At 40.7% G+C, this 18,694-nt stretch overlaps 1 protein-coding gene across 1 annotated transcript in view; it reads left to right on the top strand.

The window, feature by feature from the left end:
• Positions 1–18,694, top strand: part of LOC118006357 (complement component C6-like) — a 61,372-nt gene that overhangs the window by 28,597 nt on the left and 14,081 nt on the right. The window contains exons 9-15 of the mRNA XM_034998978.1: positions 2,741–2,863; positions 9,589–9,755; positions 11,594–11,819; positions 12,733–12,904; positions 13,144–13,255; positions 16,591–16,723; positions 17,673–17,861. Of these exons, the coding sequence (XP_034854869.1) occupies positions 2,741–2,863; positions 9,589–9,755; positions 11,594–11,819; positions 12,733–12,904; positions 13,144–13,255; positions 16,591–16,723; positions 17,673–17,861 (1,122 nt within the window). The remainder of the gene's footprint in view (positions 1–2,740; positions 2,864–9,588; positions 9,756–11,593; positions 11,820–12,732; positions 12,905–13,143; positions 13,256–16,590; positions 16,724–17,672; positions 17,862–18,694) is intronic.

Genomic DNA, 18,694 nt, shown 5'->3' with positions numbered 1-18,694 from the left:
TGATTCACACTGATTGCTTCAGTGTGCTAGGTGAAAAGAATTTCAGAAATACAGCAAAAACATTAAACAATTAAAATATCGTAATATGCAAGATGGTAATTTTAAACTCCTTTTGTTGAGAAGTCATTTCTTACTCTAAACTAGAGAACAATTACAGGCCCCACCATTTATCTGTATGACATTTTTGACTAACGCTGTTGACCTTCGCCCCATCAGAGTAGCTGAGGACATTTCTGAAATACTTGTCCCTCTGCTACATCAGAGGGACACTCAGGTTTGAGAGGCCAAGTGCTGCAGCATCCAGCAACTGGGTAGAGGTCAGAGAGCAAGCTACAGGAAATGCAGGGGAAGAAAGACTTATACAGAAATTCACCGATGAAGCCTTGATATTTTAATCACTGCGTGACTGGCACTGTGGCTCATAAGAGGGATTCATCATTCAAATCTTCCAAGATTCTCCGTTAGCCCTCAGAAAATGAAATTAACTAAGTTGATAGTCAATTAATTATGTTATAGTTAATAAATTGGACACATAAAATTTAATTTTCATTTATAAATAATAAAAACCTAATGAAAAAATTTAAAAAGGATGGGAACGATGCCTTAAATTCCTAACCTGGCCTAAACAGTGGACTGACCTACTTGTTAGAACATTACCAGAAGAAAATGACTCATTTATTCAGCCTCCCCAAAAAAGAAAACCAGACCTTTTCTTTTTTTTTTGGTTAGAGTTACAAATGCATGGTAAACTTGTAAATATGAGGACTTTAAACTAAGAATTTTTCACTGCCAAGTTATACTGCATCTCTTCAAATGTGTCAAACTATTGAAAATACCATGAAGTAGGCAGACCCCATCCCCTTCTACTTGGCCTCATTTCTCAGTGGAATGTGCCTTTAGAATTCAATTTCAACATCACACCCAAGCTGTGCCTCAAGCTCTAAAAACACTCCTCTGCTGATTGTAATCTACACCCCTAAATATCAGGATTTGAGGAACTACTTTGCTTTAAGGTTACTTTAGGTGCTGATACAGCTCTATCTCTTGTGTGCTTGTGTTTTGCAAGGCAGTTTTTAAGTAACAATCAAAAAACTGAACTCTTGTGTCAACTATACTTCTATTTAAATAAATTCCATTAAAAACAAAAACCAAAATCTGGATTCTAATTTTGGTGTTTGAGGTAGCAGGTCAGGAGGCCTAGGAAGCTGTTAAGAAAAAGGATGGGGCGCCTGGGTGGCTCAGATGGTTAAGCGTCTGCCTTCGGCTCAGGTCATGATCCCAGGGTCCTGGGATCAAGTCCCACATCGGGCTCCTGACTCATCGGGGAGTCTGCTTCTTCCTCTCCCTCTGCCTCTCCCACTGCTCATGCTCTCTCTCTCTCTCTGTATCTCTGTGTCTCAAATGAATAAATAAAATCTTTAAAAAAAAGAAAAAGGAAACATTGATTCTCTTCAAATTACCCCGGATAGGCGGCACCAACTCAGCCTACAAATAGCCAGACCTGTTTCCCTGCACCGTGTCGCCTCAATTTTGAAGTCATTGAGAATACAGGCAAGGGTGGGAGTGGGAAAGAGCGACTCAGAGGCCAAATTCTTCAACAAATGATGCTTGGAGGTTTGGTAAAAAGCAAGAACAATGAGGACTAAAGACATTAGAGCCGAATGGCCTGAGCCTTGGAGTACCAGGGTTTTGACAAGACTTCCCATCCTGTGGCAGCACTGGGAACCTAGGAGGACATCAACGCCAGCTCTCCGGGGCTGGGAATGAAGCAGTGTCCGCCTTCCTCGCAGACAACAGGAGAAACAAGGAGTACAGGCTTGAATGAAGATAAGGAAGAGAATAGTCAGTGAGGACACTGAGAAGAGTTCATAGGTCAGCAAGTCAGAATTTCTGAGAGAAAATAAAAGGGTTTTGGAGGTACAGGTGGAATGAGCAGCTGAGTCAGGGGAGACAAGTATGAGGATGAGTGTTCAGGGAAGGAGGGCTGAGCAACAAGATTTCCATTTTAAGTGATGACCGGGGAATAAATGAGGTGGACTCAGGCCTCACAGAATCAGCTGTGGCCCAGAAAGAAGGCCTGACAGGGGCACCACACAGAACATGTGTTCATCTCTTCATTTGCAGGGTGAGAGAGTGGCTGCGGCCAGTAGGACAGGCAAGCTTTGAGGCTCCTTGTGTGTAGGCAACAGGGAGAGGCCCACATGAGCCCCATGGGATGGGAAACAGCCACCTTATATTTGCTTCTTAGGGCCAGTGCTGAAGGGAGAGACAGCAGGGACTCAAATACTTCCTCTGTTCCGGATCATCCCAGGGCCTGTGAAGCACTGAATCTGGAGGGCTTTCACCTCATTGTTAACACAGGAGCCTTATTTACATATTTCTCTTAGACTCTTTTTTTTGTTTGTTTTTTTAAAGATTTTATTTATTTATTTGACAGAGAGAGACAGCGAGAGAGGGAACACAAGCAGGCGGAGTGGGAGAGGGAGAAGCAGGCTTCCCACTGAGCAGGGAACCCTATGCGGGGCTCGATCCCAGGACCCTGGGATCATGACCTGAGCCGAAGGTCATGTTAACAACATTGTTAACCTCAGTGTTAATCATTCCAGCTTACAGGAACTGGAGAAGATAGAAGCTGATACAGAGTATCTGTAGCTCCCCAGTGCCCAGAGCCTCACGCCCCTCTTCTCTGAATTGTCAGTGGTGCATTCTCGGGATGTTTTGTCTGTACTCCATTTCCTAGGTTTAACAGAGGAAGAAATCCGAAACTGTGTCCGGATTGAAACAAAGAAACGCAGGTTTGGTTTTAAGAAAACAAAAGTGGAACACCGGTGTACCACTAACAAGATGTCTGAGAAATACGAAGGTAAGAGTACTTACTCTCTCCTAGCAGCTTACCCTGTCGACAGGTGGCTGTGATCGGAGTACCAAAGGACACTTGACTGCTATTTTTAACTTTCCTTTATTTCATTTATCTACCTCAGAGCCCTCTGTGTGGGGGGCGGGGCGGGGGGGGAGGGTGAAAATAAAATATCATTAGCACTACTTGCAAGGGAAATAGTTAAGGTTTTCTTGATCTTATACTTAGGTTGTTTAACATTTATCGATTCTTCCCATGGACCGAACTCAATATTAGACATTGTAATGTAAAGATGGGTGTCAAGCAGGCCTTCCTATCAAGGAGCTTACAAACTACACATATAAACAACCATTAAAAATACAGATTGATAAGAGTCTCAGAGAAGGGGCGCCTGGGTGGCTCAGTTGTTAAGCGTCTGCCTTCTGCTCAAGTCATGATCCCAGGGTCCTGGGATCGAGCCCCGCATCGGGCTCCCTGCTCAGTGGGAAGCCTGCTTCTCCCTCTCCCACTCCGCCTGCTTGTGTTCCCTCTCTCGCTGTCTCTCTCTGTCAAATAAATAAATAAAATCTTTAAAAAAAAAAGTGTCTAAGAAAAGTATGTAAATAAGGCTCCAGCAACCACACCAGAAACCTGAGTGTTGGCTTAATTTCGCCCTCTTTCTAGCCTCCATATCCAATAAGTAATCACTCTACATCCTTGATATTTCTCCCAGTTACCCCCATCTCTTCATTTCCATGGGCATGCACTCTGTTCATTATTCCAACCCGGATTACCGTGGAAGCCTCCTAACTGGTCCCCTTGCCTCTCCTGATGCCTTCTGCCAATCTATTCTACACATTTCCTGTGACGGGAAACTTTTCCAAGGCAAACCTTATCATGCAGTTCTCATGCCTTAAACATGTCATGGTTTCACAAAACCTTAAAGATAAATTCCTGCCTCTCTCTCTCTCCCTCTCTGCCTAGCTAAACTATATAGTCTCCTAAATAAGTCATGCTTTCTCTTGTGCCTTGCCATTATAAACAACTCCTTCCTCTGTGTAAAGTTCTCTTGTTCCCTGACTTTGCCTGACTGATGGCTGCTCATCCTGCTAACAACGATGGGTTGTGCAGAATCACAGAAACTCCTAAAATATGAAGCTTATATTCTCCTAGGGAGACAGACAAGGAACAGATAAAAATATTTACTATAACAATAAACAGATAATTTTGAATATCAGACCATATAGATGATCTACATGTATATGCCCATGTTAAGCAGAAGCAAAATAAGCATTGGTTTGACAACTATGCGTTCATATTATAGCAAAAAAAGAAAAAAGGAAAAAAAGAACATGCAAAACAGATGAATAATCTAGTAATATAAAACCAAAGAATGGATATAGATTCTTTTTTTTAAATTTTATTATGTTATGTTAATCACCATACATTATATCATTAGTTTTTGATGTAGTGTTCCATGGTTCATTGTTTGCTTATAACACTCAGTGCTCCATGTAGTACGTGCCCTCTTTAATACCCATCACCAGGCTAACCGATCCCCCCACTCCCCTCCCCTTTAGAACCCTCAGTTTGTTTCTCAGAGTCCATCGTCTCTCATGGTTCGTCTCCCCCACCGATTTCCCCCCTTCATTTTTCCCTTCTTGCTATTTTCTTCTTCTTTTTTTAACATATAATGTATTCTTTGTTTCAGAGGTACAGGTCTGTGATTCAACAGCCTTATGCAATTCACGAGCTCATCATAGACCATACCCTCCCCAATGTCTATCACCCAGCCCTATACCAGTTTTTCATGCAATAAATTAAACAACAATGTGAATTCAATAAATCAAGTGCTCAGAGACAAAAAGATTTTGAGAATTAATTGAAAAGGCAAATTTCAAAGCAAGGTACAAAGACAAACAAACATTCAAAAATATCACCATTATAGTTCTAAATAAATTAGATGCTGCAAGAACAAAGTATAATCGCCTGAAAATAAAACCAAGAAAGTTAATCACATATATGAAGGATTTAAAGTAATTGATAATAAATGCAGAGAAAAATTTAGGTATTAACAGTTATTAAGGAAAATCTAATGGAAATGAAATGACAAATATAACTTAATCTGTGGGAATTTTTGTTCCTGAAATAGAAATCCCCAAGAAAATCAAAGAGGAAAACTGTTAAGAAAAAAAATACACAACTATGTATGAATATATCCCTAAAATAAAGGAACAAATTTGTTTTGATTATATGCATCAGAAATATTGTTCAAATATATAACTTCAAGACAAAACCTAATTAATTTACTAAATACAAAGATTTTAAAAATGAATTCTTCAATTATCTTGACTGAAAGAACAAGTCTCCCACAGAACAACAAAAATGACAAAATCTGTCTGTCCTTAGACTTCTCCATAACTAAATTCAATGCTATAAGACAATAAAGTCCACAAGTTTCTGAGAGAGGAAAAAAAAGTAATTTCCTATATAAAGGTAACAGGAAGACATCTCAAAACATGAGAGAATTCTGAGAATATACATTCTTGCGTACTTACTGAAAAAAAAACCTGCTCAATTATCAATTACAAAATTCATCCAACAAAGAGATGAGAAAATGTCAAATATGGACCCACAGTTTTCAGCTTGTAGGAATAAGGTGAGGACACTGCAAAATCAGAAACTATTACAATGGTCTCTACACTGGTTTATCAATTATCCATTGCTACCCAGGTGACACATTGCTAATACTCCTGAATTGTGTGAACTCTCCAACTCAAAATGAAATGTTCTAAGGAATGTAGTCATTTCTAAACCCAGAGAATGAAGTCCAATCTCCTTGACTTTCCATCCAGATCCTCTCTGTTTTGTGCTCTTTGCCTACCTGAACCTTCAACTTCAACTCAAGCAGATGTCCATGGGCACTGTCTCCAGAACATGGCACCATCCGCCCCTCATTCCAGGTCTTTGCCCATTCTGGGAAGGCATTGTCCCCTACCATATCTTAGCTTTGCCTCAGAGTCCTTTCATAGTCCCTCCCTAAGTGCCTAAGATCGCAGAATTCTTCCATGGACCTAACTCAGGAATCCTGAATTGCTGTACCACTCTGTAACACTAAGCCAAACTGTTTTGATGGTCTTTTTGTGCACATTTCTTTCCCTTCCCTACCCACCCTTCTTATCTTCCTTCCTTCCTTCTTTCTTTCCTTCCTTTCTTATTTCTCTATAGTTTTGCTAATATTAGTTATGTACCTATTTTGTCTCCTTATTGAGAGTCTAAGTCCTTCAAATACAAAAGGCATATTTTACATTTCTCTCAGTCTTCAACCTGGCATATAGCAGATTCTCAACAAATGTTTATTAATCATGATGAAAATTTGCCTAAAATCAAAGCACATTTAAGAGTAAAACACACACAAAAACATAATTTGTCTATGTCTAATCCTGAGCTCATTTGATTAAATCACTGGACTCCAAACTTTTTAAATCTATAATGATATCATTAAAATTTTTTACTATATATCCCTAATATACTTACTAAAAAAATACTAACGAACTTTATAAATGTAGTATTCTAAAAATATATTATGCACAAAAATATATACAACTGTGGAAAAGAGAAAATTTTGAAAGATAGCCTATATGAAATAAACAGAATTTTTCATTGTCTTGCTCATATTATAATGAAAAATTAATATTTCATTAAAAACTCCTTGAAATTTTTGATATGTTTTGGGCAGCTTTGGTGTCAGTCTCACGTAGTGGCTTACGAGAAGCTTGTGTAAGAAGTAGAAACATCTGTTCTTCCTTCTACTAGTTGGTTTTGCTTATGTTTGCACTATTGGTATCATCTTCAATATGCATTTTCTTCCTGGAATCTTTTTTTTTTTTTAAAGATTTTACTTATTTATTTGAGACAGAGAGAATGAGAACATGAGAGGGAGGAGGGTCAGAGGGAGAAGCAGACTCCCTGCCGAGCAGTGAGCCCGATGCGGGACTCGATCCCGGGACTCCAGGATCATGACCTGAGCCGAAGGCAGTTGCTTAACCAACTGAGCCACCCAGGCGCCCCTTCCTGGAATCTTTTTAAACCACTTGTTCACTTGCAAGAGTTAGTTCTGTTCCACTTGATTATTTGTTTTTTGGGTGTTGAGTTTGAGAAGTTCTTTATAGATCTTGGGTACCAGCCCTTTATCTGTAGTGTCATTTGCAAATATCTTCTCCCATTCTGTGGGTTGCCTCTTTGTTTTGTTCACTGTTTCCTTTGCTGTGCAGAAGCTTTTTATCTTGATGAAGTCCCAAAAGGTCATTTTTGCTTTTGCTTCACTCGCTTTTGGAGATGTATCTTGAAAGAAGTTGCTGTGGGCGATGTCAAAGAGGTTACTGCCTATGTTCTCCTCTAGGATTTGGATGGATTCCTGTCTCACATTGAGGTCTTTCATCCACTTTGAGTTTATCTTTGTGAATGGTGTTAGAGAATGGTCGAGTTTCATTCTTCTGCATGTGGCTGTCCAATTTTCCCAGCACTATTTATTGAAGAAACTGTCTTTTTTCCATTGCATGTTTTCTCCTGCTTTGTCAAAGATTATTTGACCACAGAGTTGAGGGTCCATACCTGGGTTCTCTATTCTGTTCCATTGGTCTATATGTCTGTTTCTGTGCCGGGACCATGCTGTCTTGGCGATCACAGCTTTGTAATATAGCTTGAAATCAGGTAACATGATGCCCCCAGCTTTGTTTTTCTTTTTCAACATTTCCTTGGAGATTCAGGGTCTTTTCTGATTCCATATAAATTTTAGGATTGTTTGTTCCAGCACTTTAAAAAATGTCATTGGAATTTTGATCGGGATGGCATTGAAGGTATAGATTGCTCTGGGTAGCATAGACATTTTAACAATGTTTATTCTTCCAATCCATGAGCATGGAATGTTTTTCCATCTTTTTGTGTCTTCTTCAATTTCTTTCATGAGTGTTTTGCAGTTCCTAGAGTATAGATCTTTTACCTCTTTGGTTAGGTTTATTCCGAGGTATCTTACGGTTTTTGGTGCTATTGTAAATGGAATTGTTTCTCTAATTTCTCTTTCTACAGTTGCATTATTAGTGTATAAGAAAGCAACTGATTTCTGTGCATTGATTTTGTATCCTGCCACATTACTGAATTGCTGTATGAGGAGATTATGCTAAGTGAAATAAGTCAAGCAGAGAAAGTCAATTATCATATGGTTTCACTTATTTGTGGAACATAAGGAATAGCATGGAGGACATTAGGAGAAGGAAGGGAAAAATGAAGGGAGGGAAATCGGGAGGGAGAGATGAACCATGAGAGACTATGGACTCTGAGAAACAAACAGGGTTTTAGAGGGGAGGGGGGAGGGGGGATTGGTTAGCCCGGTGATGGGTATTAAGGAGGGCACGTACTGCATGGAGCACTGGGTGTTATACGAAAACAATGGATCGTGGATCACCACATCAAAAACCAATGATGTATTATATGGTGACTAACATAACATAATAAAATTAAAAAAAAAAAAAAGTTAGTTCTGTTCCAGCGGTAAATGGACTTACTGCTCACTCCTTTTTCAGGATCCCATGCTTATCATATTAACTCGTACGTGTCAACCCATTCATGAAATACATGGTATCAAGCCAAATGTGAATAGCGTGTCAGAGCTACTGACCATTGGTACATGATATATTGGCAAACACTAATTTCTCTCCTTTTTTACATGAAAAATAAATACAAAAACCTCTAAAATGTTTCCTTATACCCCTCTGTGTTATCTTATGCAACCTCACTTTGAACGGGATTATACTACTTTCTTCACAGAGAGAGTATTTCACCCATTGTGCTGATCATTCTAGACTCTTACTATAGAATTTCTAAACAGTGGAGGCATGGCTAATCCGTACTGCAGAATAAACACCAAATTAATGCCATTAACTCTCACCCATATCACTAGCCTCCTCTTCATTTGTTTTTATTTCTCACTATGTTCCTATTACTCAGCTTCTACCCTTACTAGTTAAAGACATCATTAGTTCATAGGAATTTCTTTTTTGAAATTTTGTATAAAAGATCTGTGCTGTGTACGGTAAATGTCATTGCTTCTAAAGAAACATTGTGCCAACTCTTAACCTGAGGTTTAACTTTTTCTTTCTCTTTGGTTAGTTGTGCTTTTGCACCTGTCTTTAAGCTTAAAAGCATTCTATCAACTTTCTGCTCTAAATGGAAATCTCCAGCCTGGCAGTCAACTGATTGGATATCAGAAACCAGGTGATCTGTGTTATTCTGAAAGCCCAAGACATATGCTGATATACATCAAAAGCGGGAGCTTTGGCATCCAAGAGCAGGGAGCTGAGTAGCCTGGACTTGGGCTGCATTTACACCCCAGGCTGCTCCCCACCACACCCCCAGTTAACTGTGCATGTGTTCCAGGCTAAATTACCTCTAGCTTCAGTGCCCGTGTTTATAATACCTACTTCTCAAGATTGTTGTGAGAATAACTTAAGGCAATCAGTGCAAAGTGCCTAGCATATACAAGTTGCTTAAAAAAAGGTAACTGCTAACACTGTTATCATTTCTATTACTAAACTCCCTGTAGGGATGAGGAGGAGTGTTCTCTTGCTTTTCACTAACTTATTTAATGGAGCTACATGACTACCATCTACTTCTCCTCCTGTGCGAATAGGCTTTCTTTAAAGTTTGAATGTGCAGTAAAGCTAAAGGAGTCATTTTCTTGAAATACCTTGCAGGTTCGGTTTTGCAGGGAGCAGAGAAATCCATATCCCTGACTCGAGGCGGGAGGAGTAAGTACGCCGCCGCCTTGGTGTGGGAGAAGGGGAACTCTGGTCCTGCGGAGAAGGAATTTTCCGAGTGGTTAGAATCAGTAAAGGAGAATCCTGCTGTGATTGACTTTGAGGTAAGAGTCAGAAATATTATGGGTAGGGGCGCCTGGGTGGCTCAGTTGGTTAAGCGACTGCCTTCGGCTCAGGTCATGATCCTGGAGTCCCTGGATCAAGTCCCGCATCGGGCTCCCTGCTCGGCAGGGAGTCTGCTTCGTCCTCTGACCCTATCCCCTCTCATGTGTTCTCTCTCTCTCATTCTCTCTCAAATAAATAAATAAAATCTTTAAAAAAAAAAAAGAAAGAAATATTATGGGTAAGAGAGCTAAAGTGGTTCTCTAGCAGCCCAAATTGCGCACCATGCAATTCCTTTTCCGTTTTCCTCGCAGATGATAAAGGAAAAGTCTTTCTTTAGTGTGCATGCACAATGTACCTTTTTAAAAATGTTAAATTACACATCGATTGCATTTGCTATTCAAATGAGCATCCTCTGGTACAGTATTTAGAAATCTTAGCATACATAAAATACCAGGAAGGAGAATTTTTTTTTTTTAAGATTTTATTTATTTATTTGACAGAGAGAGAGAGAGAGCACAAGCAGGGGGAGTGGCAGGCAGAGGGAGAGGGAGAAGCAGGCTCTCCACCTAGCGGGGAGCCCGATGCGGGACTCAATCCCAGAACCCTGGCATCCTGACCTGAGCCAAAGACAGATGCTTAACCGACTGAGCCACACAGGCACCCTCAGGAAGGGGAATTTAGTAAATACAATTCTTCAGACTTGCCTTAAGTAGTGCTCTTCAGCTCCCCATCTATACAATAAATCTGATTTGTGTACTTTTCTTACAACTTTTTATTTCATGAGCACGCCTAAATCTTCATTTATAGCTCTGTGGGATAAATGGGATCTTAGACCCATTTGGCTCTCTGTTTCTATCACCATTGATTAAAATTACCTGTCCTGTATTTGTTGTGATTACATAAAAAGGTAATTTTTATTATTTATGGAGTACTTTGCCCACATATCTGTCATATGCCATTTAGAACCAGTTTCGACTAAAACAAGCACATGTTTAAGGCCTTCAAAGAAGCTATTCTGCTCATTTCATTTAAATGAAGATAAAGGAGTTCGATCATTATGAAGTAGAATAATTTACATGCAACATGAAGATACATTGAACTCTACAGGCTATGATGGGAAAATGAGATCTGGCCACCCATCTGGACACCTGTGACTCATACACTTCACTACATAGTCATTCCTTGGAGGTTTTAAAATGTTAATAAAATGAGCTCTGATTTTGCGTTAGCTCCATTATGTGTTACTGTAATTCTTCCATTCATCCTACGGGCAAGTTCATCTCTCCCACTCCGTATTTTCTCATCTGGTCTCACCAAAAGCCAATCCTGTTCCTGGAAAAAAAGAACACAGAAAGCCTCTCTTCGCCCTCTCTGGATTTTTCTGCTTGAATCAAACCTAATGAGGTTTTGGCAGAGCGTGCATGAGCCGCCTGATTCCTGGTCACCCCTCTCAGTGACTTGAGGCATGCATTTGATGCTTATTGAATAACGTGATGTAAGTCCAAGTTAGCGACACCTCCCGTGAGGCTTCCTTCCTACCAGAATTCCAGGGAAGGTAAGCTCCAGAGACATCACATTAGGGACAAGAGAAGCCAGCTAATCCTGCAGATAGCTGCTCTGCCCTCTCTAGAAGGGAAAGAAAAGAAACTCCCTGCCCTCATGCAGAGGGTTTTTCTCCGCTGGCTCAATAGGCAAATATGCTATATTGTACAATAATCCCTTTGAAGTGTGGGATTTTCCAGACCTTTCCTCTCCGTCCATGAGATTTGAGCAGTGATGGCAACAAATGCCCAAGGGATGTGGTGGCCCACACCTCCTCTCTACCATCTGCTCTTAGCTTGCTCCCATCACGGACTTGGTGAGAAACATCCCCTGTGCGGTGACAAGACGGAGCAACCTCAGGAAAGCTTTTCGAGACTACGCGGCCAGGTTTGACCCTTGCCGGTGCGCTCCGTGCCCTAATAATGGCCGCGCCACGCTCTCGGGGACCGAGTGTCTGTGTGTTTGCCAGAGCGGCACCTACGGAGACAACTGTGAGAGACGCTCGCCCGACTATAAATCCAGTGAGTATCCGTGACTTCCTGGGGGGAGGCCCCTTTTCCCCTCCAGAAGGTGTTCTAGGTTGGTCGAGGAAAACAAAAGTTTTATTTTCCCCCTTATGCAAACTCACAAGGAAAAGAAGCCTGTGAAAAATTAGACCCTAAAGTCAAACAGCCCTGGTGAGAGTGAGGCTCCGCTGTAACCCACCAGCTGTGTAACCCTGGGAAAGTCACCCAACCCCTCTATGCCTCAATCCGTTCATCCATCAAATGGGGACAATGCCAGTATGTACCTGAAGTTTTTATATATAGATATAGATATAGATATAGATATAGAGAGAGAGAGAATAGGCAACACAATGCCTGTAACATAAAATAAATAAAATAATAAACCATACTATAAAATAAAGTATGTGATACTCTTGTTATAAGTCTCTTCTGTAGTATAATGTAGAATGACGATCTCTTTGTAAGTGGAGATAAGTTAAGCCCCCACCAAAGTTTTCATACGGGGTTAAGTAATCTTCATGGCTACCTGTAATCCTGCTCAGAAAGGGGATGTGTCCTGGGGGTAGGAATGTATTCTATTACATTTAAGGAAGTAATCTGATATATATATTCAGAAGAAGTTCGTCTTTATACCTATGTGCATGCATATTTATATATGTGTGTGTGATACGTTGCAGATAGTTGAAAATGATTCATAATTGTTGCCATTTTATTCAGGCTGTGGGAACAGGAAAGGGGAATCAGGCAAGGTGTCAGGCCCTTGTCACAGGTAATTTCTTTTAATCCTCACAATAGCCCTGTGATATTCCTCAAAGAATCACAAAGCTAAAAAGCAAGGAGACCAAGTCGGCCCGGCTTCACCCCCCTCCCCCGCCCCCACACTCTCTCAGCTGCACCGGGATGGGCGGGGATGCTTCCTGTGTTCCAGATGCGGTGGATGGGAGCTGGAGCTGCTGGTCTTCCTGGAGCACGTGTGATGTTACTTATAGGAGATCCAGAACCCGAGAATGCAACAACCCTGCCCCCCAGCAAGGAGGGAAACCCTGTGAGGGCGAGAAGCGGCAAGAGGAGCACTGCACGTTTTCAATCATGGAGAACGAGTAGGGATGCGTGATGGGGAATGTTTATTTTCTTACTGCTGAGTAAAGAATCAGAATTTTACCTATTCCAACACAGTGTATTAGTGGGGTATTAGTGGATCTGGTGCTACCCATTCCTCTCTAATGTTTTCTCACTTGTATATATATGCATACACATACACATGTAAATGGTTTGTATATATACACACACACACACACATTTGTTACATTATACACACATATTTACTTTTCCCTTTTAGTGGACAGCCATGTGTCAGTGATGATGAAGAAGTGAGAGAAATAGACCTCCCTGAGACAGAATCAGATTCCGGGTGTCCTCGGCCAGTTCCTCCGGAAAATGGATTTATCCGGGTAGGCATCCTGACCTTCACTTCAAGTTTGGAATCCAAAAGATAGAATTTAAAAAGTATGCATTTTCTTTTATTTAAGGTTATTGTTTTCCCAGTTTAATCATCTTCCGTTGACTTAAAAATTAATACTTAAAAACTCTCTACCACGCCTCTGTCTTGAATTCCCTGGAGAGGTCTTCACACCTGGTTGTTAGACCAAAGACAGCAGGTTGCCTGCATTTCTTGGTGCTACCGGTTCCTAAGCTAAGGGTCCACTTATGTGAGTGGAAAGTGGAGCTTGGCCACAATATAGTTTCGGATGACTTGTGAGAATCTGAAGATCTGACGGTTTATTTCTGAGTCTGAGCATGTTTTCAGAGAAGCAACCTAGTCACAGGAGGTGTGGAGTCTGTAATGCCTTAGGTTAGAAACCTGTAGAATTCTTAAGCAGTCAGTGTGGTTTTAATACCTTTTATCTTTTTTCATTGAGCCACAATGTTTCTATGATTTACAATAACTAAATATGTTTGTCAGACAGGTCAGTGGTTTTAGATATAAATTAGAGACATATAATATTTAAAATTGATCACAGAAGGCAGGCTTCTAATCAATTTTACCTTTAAAAAAAATTTTTTTTAGCGTTTTTTAACTCAGTGAAGCCTTTAAATTAATCTTTTTCAACTGTATCATATTTATGATCAAAGATCAATAACCCTCAATTCTCCAATGCCAGCAAATTAGTATCTATGGAGCATAGTCCGGGCTAATGTCCCTTCCGTATTCGTCTTCTGCCTAAAGATTTTAAGGGGAGGAAATATTTTGGAGTGAGGTAATGTCATTTAGTCCTTAGAACAGAGATTCCCAAACTCTACAGTGCACTGGAGGGCTTGTTAAAACACGGATTGCTGGGTCTCATGCCAGGAGTTTCTGATCCAACAAGTCCTGGGCAGGGTCCGGAAACTGCCCTATCTAACGCGTTCCCAGGTCATACTGTTGCTGCTTGGTCCAGAGCCGCGCTGTGGGAAAGAGTCCTTTAGAAGAGGGGTCAGCAAACTATGGCCCACAGGCCAAATCTGGCCTGCCATCTGTTTTCCTTTCTTTCCTTCTTTTTTTAACAAAGTCTCATTGGAATACAATCACACTCATTTACTTACGTATTATCTATGGTGGCGGAGGTGAGGGGTCACAGCTCTGGGCTACGGAGGCCCCTTATAGAGGAGCTGTGCTAGTCCCTGGCCTAGAGCATAATCCTCAAAATCACATTTGGTCAGGTCCAAGTAATTTTTTAACCTGTTTTTGCCGGCAGTTTCACAAAAACTGTTAAAATGATCAACATTCTAATTTTAAAAGCACACAAAGGGTTTAAGCAGTGATTCATTATTCGAATGACTCTTTTTTATAAAATTAGATGATCTGTTTCCCTTCCTATGAATAAGTTTACTTTCTGTTCTCTTTTGCTTCTTTATTAAAGACCTAATCTCTACTGACAGTAGTTTTTACTCACAAGTGATACAACTTGGATCTTTCCTAATGAGCACCTTCTGGGATTGCAAGTAGCAAAATACCCCTTGTTCCCAGACCGAGGCAGCTATGCCTCATTCTAGGCTAGAGCAACCGTGTCATTGCCCAGGAAGGTACTTGTCCATCCCTGTTGGCAAGCAACAGTGACTTTAGGTAAAGTTTCCTTGCTCGGTCAGTCTAGCAGATGTGTTGGTGGAAGCGTGATGGTTGCAACGTGCACTTACAGGTTACAGCCTCATAAGATAAATAGAAGCAGAAGCTTAGGAACATCATTTATTTGGGGAGGAATGCAAGAAGAAATGTGCAGCCTTTGAATAAAACATCGAAATCGTTAATGCTACTCATTAGTCCATTTCCCTTAGAAACAAAGCCACAGCCGTAATAACCAATCGTAGAATAATCTTTCTGTAGTCAGGAAATTAATCATCTTCCAGGAGACAAGCTGAACTGTGTGGCCAAGTAATAACAAAAGTTGACAATCGAGTTTTTTTTTTTTTCCACCTCCCTCAAAATTTGTGATTTCGGTTCACAGAGAATAACTTCCTAGTCAATTCTTTGCAATTTTCTTCCACTCAGTAAGGAAAAAGACTGTTATATTACTGCCCCCTAAGAAGGATAGTGTTTTGCATTCTTTCAACAGAGTTATTAAGCCTTTGTAAAGATGTGTGAGGCAGAAATCTTCCAGTGGTGGTGCCACTCATGGGTGGGGAATGAAACTGCAGGGTAGCACACATTATAAAAATAGGGCTTTGTACCAGTTTCCCCCAGAACTGAGAGAATGGTGCATCTCAGGAAGCTGGGGAAGTGAAGGTTCTCACAGAGGAAATTCTATTTGAGTTGGGTCCTGAGAGAAGGGAAGACAGAAGGTGTGGAGCATAGAGGGAACAACCCGATAAAGACATGATGGCATGAGCGAGAATATTACGTTCAAAGAATGGCAGATGGTTTTGTTCTGTGAGGGGTAGGTTTTACAGGAGCAAATGGTGAGAGGTGAGGATGGTAAAATGGGTTAACTCTAATACTCCACACTAAGAAGTGTGAAACCCATTTTATCTTGAAGATTTTAGTGAACTCCTACATGACAGTAGTTGTACTTTAATTACACATAACTGGGAAAATATATAATGACCCCTGGGTTACTAGGAATTGAGTAACATTTTTTTAAAATTTTATTATATTATGTTAATTACCATACATTACATCATTAGTTTTTGATGTAGTGTTCCGTGATTCATTGTTTGCGTATAACATCCATTCAATACCTGCCCTCTTTAATACCTATCACTGGGCTAACCCATCCCCCCACCCCCCTCCCCTCTAGAACCCTCAGTCTGTTTCTCAGAGTCCATAGTTTGAGTAACACTTTTAAATGATTTGTAGTCAATTAGCCCCACAGCAAATCCCTGTATTTTCTGCATATATAGAATACATTATTTTATCAGTTTATAACCACTATAGGGGAAGTATATAGGTTTTTAATTTTTGCAGTAATAGGCCATGCCATATCCAGTGGGGAGGAAGTTTCTAAGCAAAAACAAAAACAAACAAACAAAAAATCTTAATCAATTTAGAGCAGCAATATGGAAGGTGGATTAGAAGAGGGCCCAGTTAGAAAGTTGTGCTTGTAAGAGATCATAAATGCCATGAACAAAGGCAGTGATGATGGCAAAGGAAAAGAGAGAACTTTGAGTGATGTTTAGAAGTAGAAATTGAGAGGAGCCCTGTGACTGAGTAGATCCAGGAGTGAAGGAATGGGAAGAATCCAGGACTACCCCGAGGTGTTTAGGGATATCGTTTGTGGCATTGATAATTTGTTGGTTTCTGCTTTAATTCTAGAATGAGAAGAAACTGTACTCAGTTGGGGAAGAAGTTGAAATCTCATGCTTTACTGGATTCACAACTATTGGATACCAGTACTTCAGATGTTTACCAGACAGGACCTGGAGGCGAGGAGATGTGGAATGCCAACGTGAGACGCGGGCAGACTTTTTGCATGACTGCTCTAAAGAATGAATGTGCCCCATATAACTAGAGCAAAATCCCACCCTCAGATCACTACTTTGTATGATTTTTTCGTAACTCTGGTGAAAAGGTCTAGCGAAGCAGAATAGGATTCATCTGGTAAAATTCAATTTCAAAATGTCTTCCTATTTCAGTTCTCATGCCCCTGTATCTTAGCTTCATAGACGCAGGACTACAAAGCATGTGCTTACAAAGAAATCCCAAAAGTCAGCTAACTACATCGAACCTCAGACCTCTGCCTTGCCTGGTGTCCAAATTCATGCAAATTGATGAGTCCCAAGAAAATGATACTTACACTCTTTATGAATCAGAAATGGGATTTTATGTGAAATGCAGCTTTCTCCTTAGAGCGTGTTCACATCCTTTACTAAGGAAGAGAGGAGAAGTTTGTAGGCTCCACACAGATCCATTTGTAGGCTACAGTAAAGTCAAAATAAGATTCCCAGAAGGCTCAAGTAGGGACCCCAAAGAGTTATTAGGGAGCCCCATGAAGCAGAGTTGAGACCAGTGTCAATTAGGACGTCTGCCTCTGGTCATCCACATTCTGGTGGCTTGCTCTTGGGAACACACACTGGGGAGAAGAGGGGAAAAAATATGTCCTGAAAGGAAAAAGTCCCAATAATGTAATGAAAGTGGGAAGTTTCTGGAGTGACTTCCTTAGCAAGGGAACCTCAGATAATGGAACTAAAGGGAGTGTCACAGTGGAGGAGTCTCTCAGGGGAAGCCTGGGATAACTCTACCCCCCCACCCCCAGTTTTCTGATCAAAATGTGGCATTAAAGCTTCACCCATGCAGTAAGTCGCATTAAAATCACCTCTTGGGCTGCCTAAAGTCTGCTTATATATGTTGAGTATTCTGCTCCACTAAGCAAATTCAAAATGTTTCTCTGCCTCCAGAGACCCAGTGCCTCAAGCCGGTTGTGCAGGAAGTTCTAACGATCTCACCATTTCAGAGATCATATGGAATTGGTGAATCCATTGAGCTAACCTGCCCCAAAGGCTTTGCTGTTGCTGGGCCATCAAGGTACACATGCAGTGAGGACTCCTGGACACCGCCCATTTCAAACTCACTCACCTGTGAGAAAGGTGAGTAGCAGCTCAGGATTCTGGGGTCTGCTAAGATGGTGCCCCCCAAGATTGGTGGCATAGCATCCACAGTGGTGCTATTTCCTGAGTGTGTTTTGGGAGGAGAAAGCAGAAGATTCCACTAAGGGCTGGGTTTTATATTTCAACCTGTGTCATGATGAGGTCAGATAGCAAATAAGAAGTTATTGGTCAGGTAGATATCTTCAAACTTTAGAGAGTGAGGTCAATTTTCTTTTTTAATAGATGCTTCAATATTTGAATTTAACATCTAACAAAATGAGAATTTTTTTAAAAGATCTTATTTATTTATTTGATAGAGAAGAAGAGAGAGCCAGCACAAGCAAGGGGAGCGGCAGGCAGAGAGAGAGGGAGAAGTAGACTTCCACTGAGCAGGGAGCCCCACGTAGGGCTTCATCCCAGGACCCTGGGATCATGACCTGAGCCAAAGGCAGGCACTTAACCGACTGAGTCACCCAGGCGCCCTAATAAAATCAGAATTAATGGTAAACTGAAAATGTGGTTAAAGTGGAGAGCCATAAAAAGAGTAATGCATACTAGTTTTTAACTACCTAAGCATTTTGTTTTAACTTAAAATATAGAAATGCACGATTATTCACTCATTTTCCAATGTAGGACCAAGCTCTTATTTTCTAAAGAGTCTTCTGTTTGAGTTCCAAGACTTCTTCCTCAAATAAAACAAATGCATAATTCATCATCTATGTTATCCCATATCAGTTCCTCTAAAACAATATTTTTTTAACTCCAGATGGGGCACTTCTTTTAAAAATCACCTCTGCTTAGGTCCCATCCCGCAATTCTGATGTCATTGAGCT

Source organism: Mirounga leonina, unplaced genomic scaffold, assembly GCF_011800145.1.
Source record: "Mirounga leonina isolate KUSES-001 unplaced genomic scaffold, KU_Mleo_1.0 Mir_96, whole genome shotgun sequence".
Classification (NCBI taxonomy): domain Eukaryota; kingdom Metazoa; phylum Chordata; class Mammalia; order Carnivora; family Phocidae; genus Mirounga; species Mirounga leonina.
The sequence above is the reverse complement of the archived record's forward strand: the minus strand, read 5'-3'. Positions and strand labels throughout refer to the sequence as shown.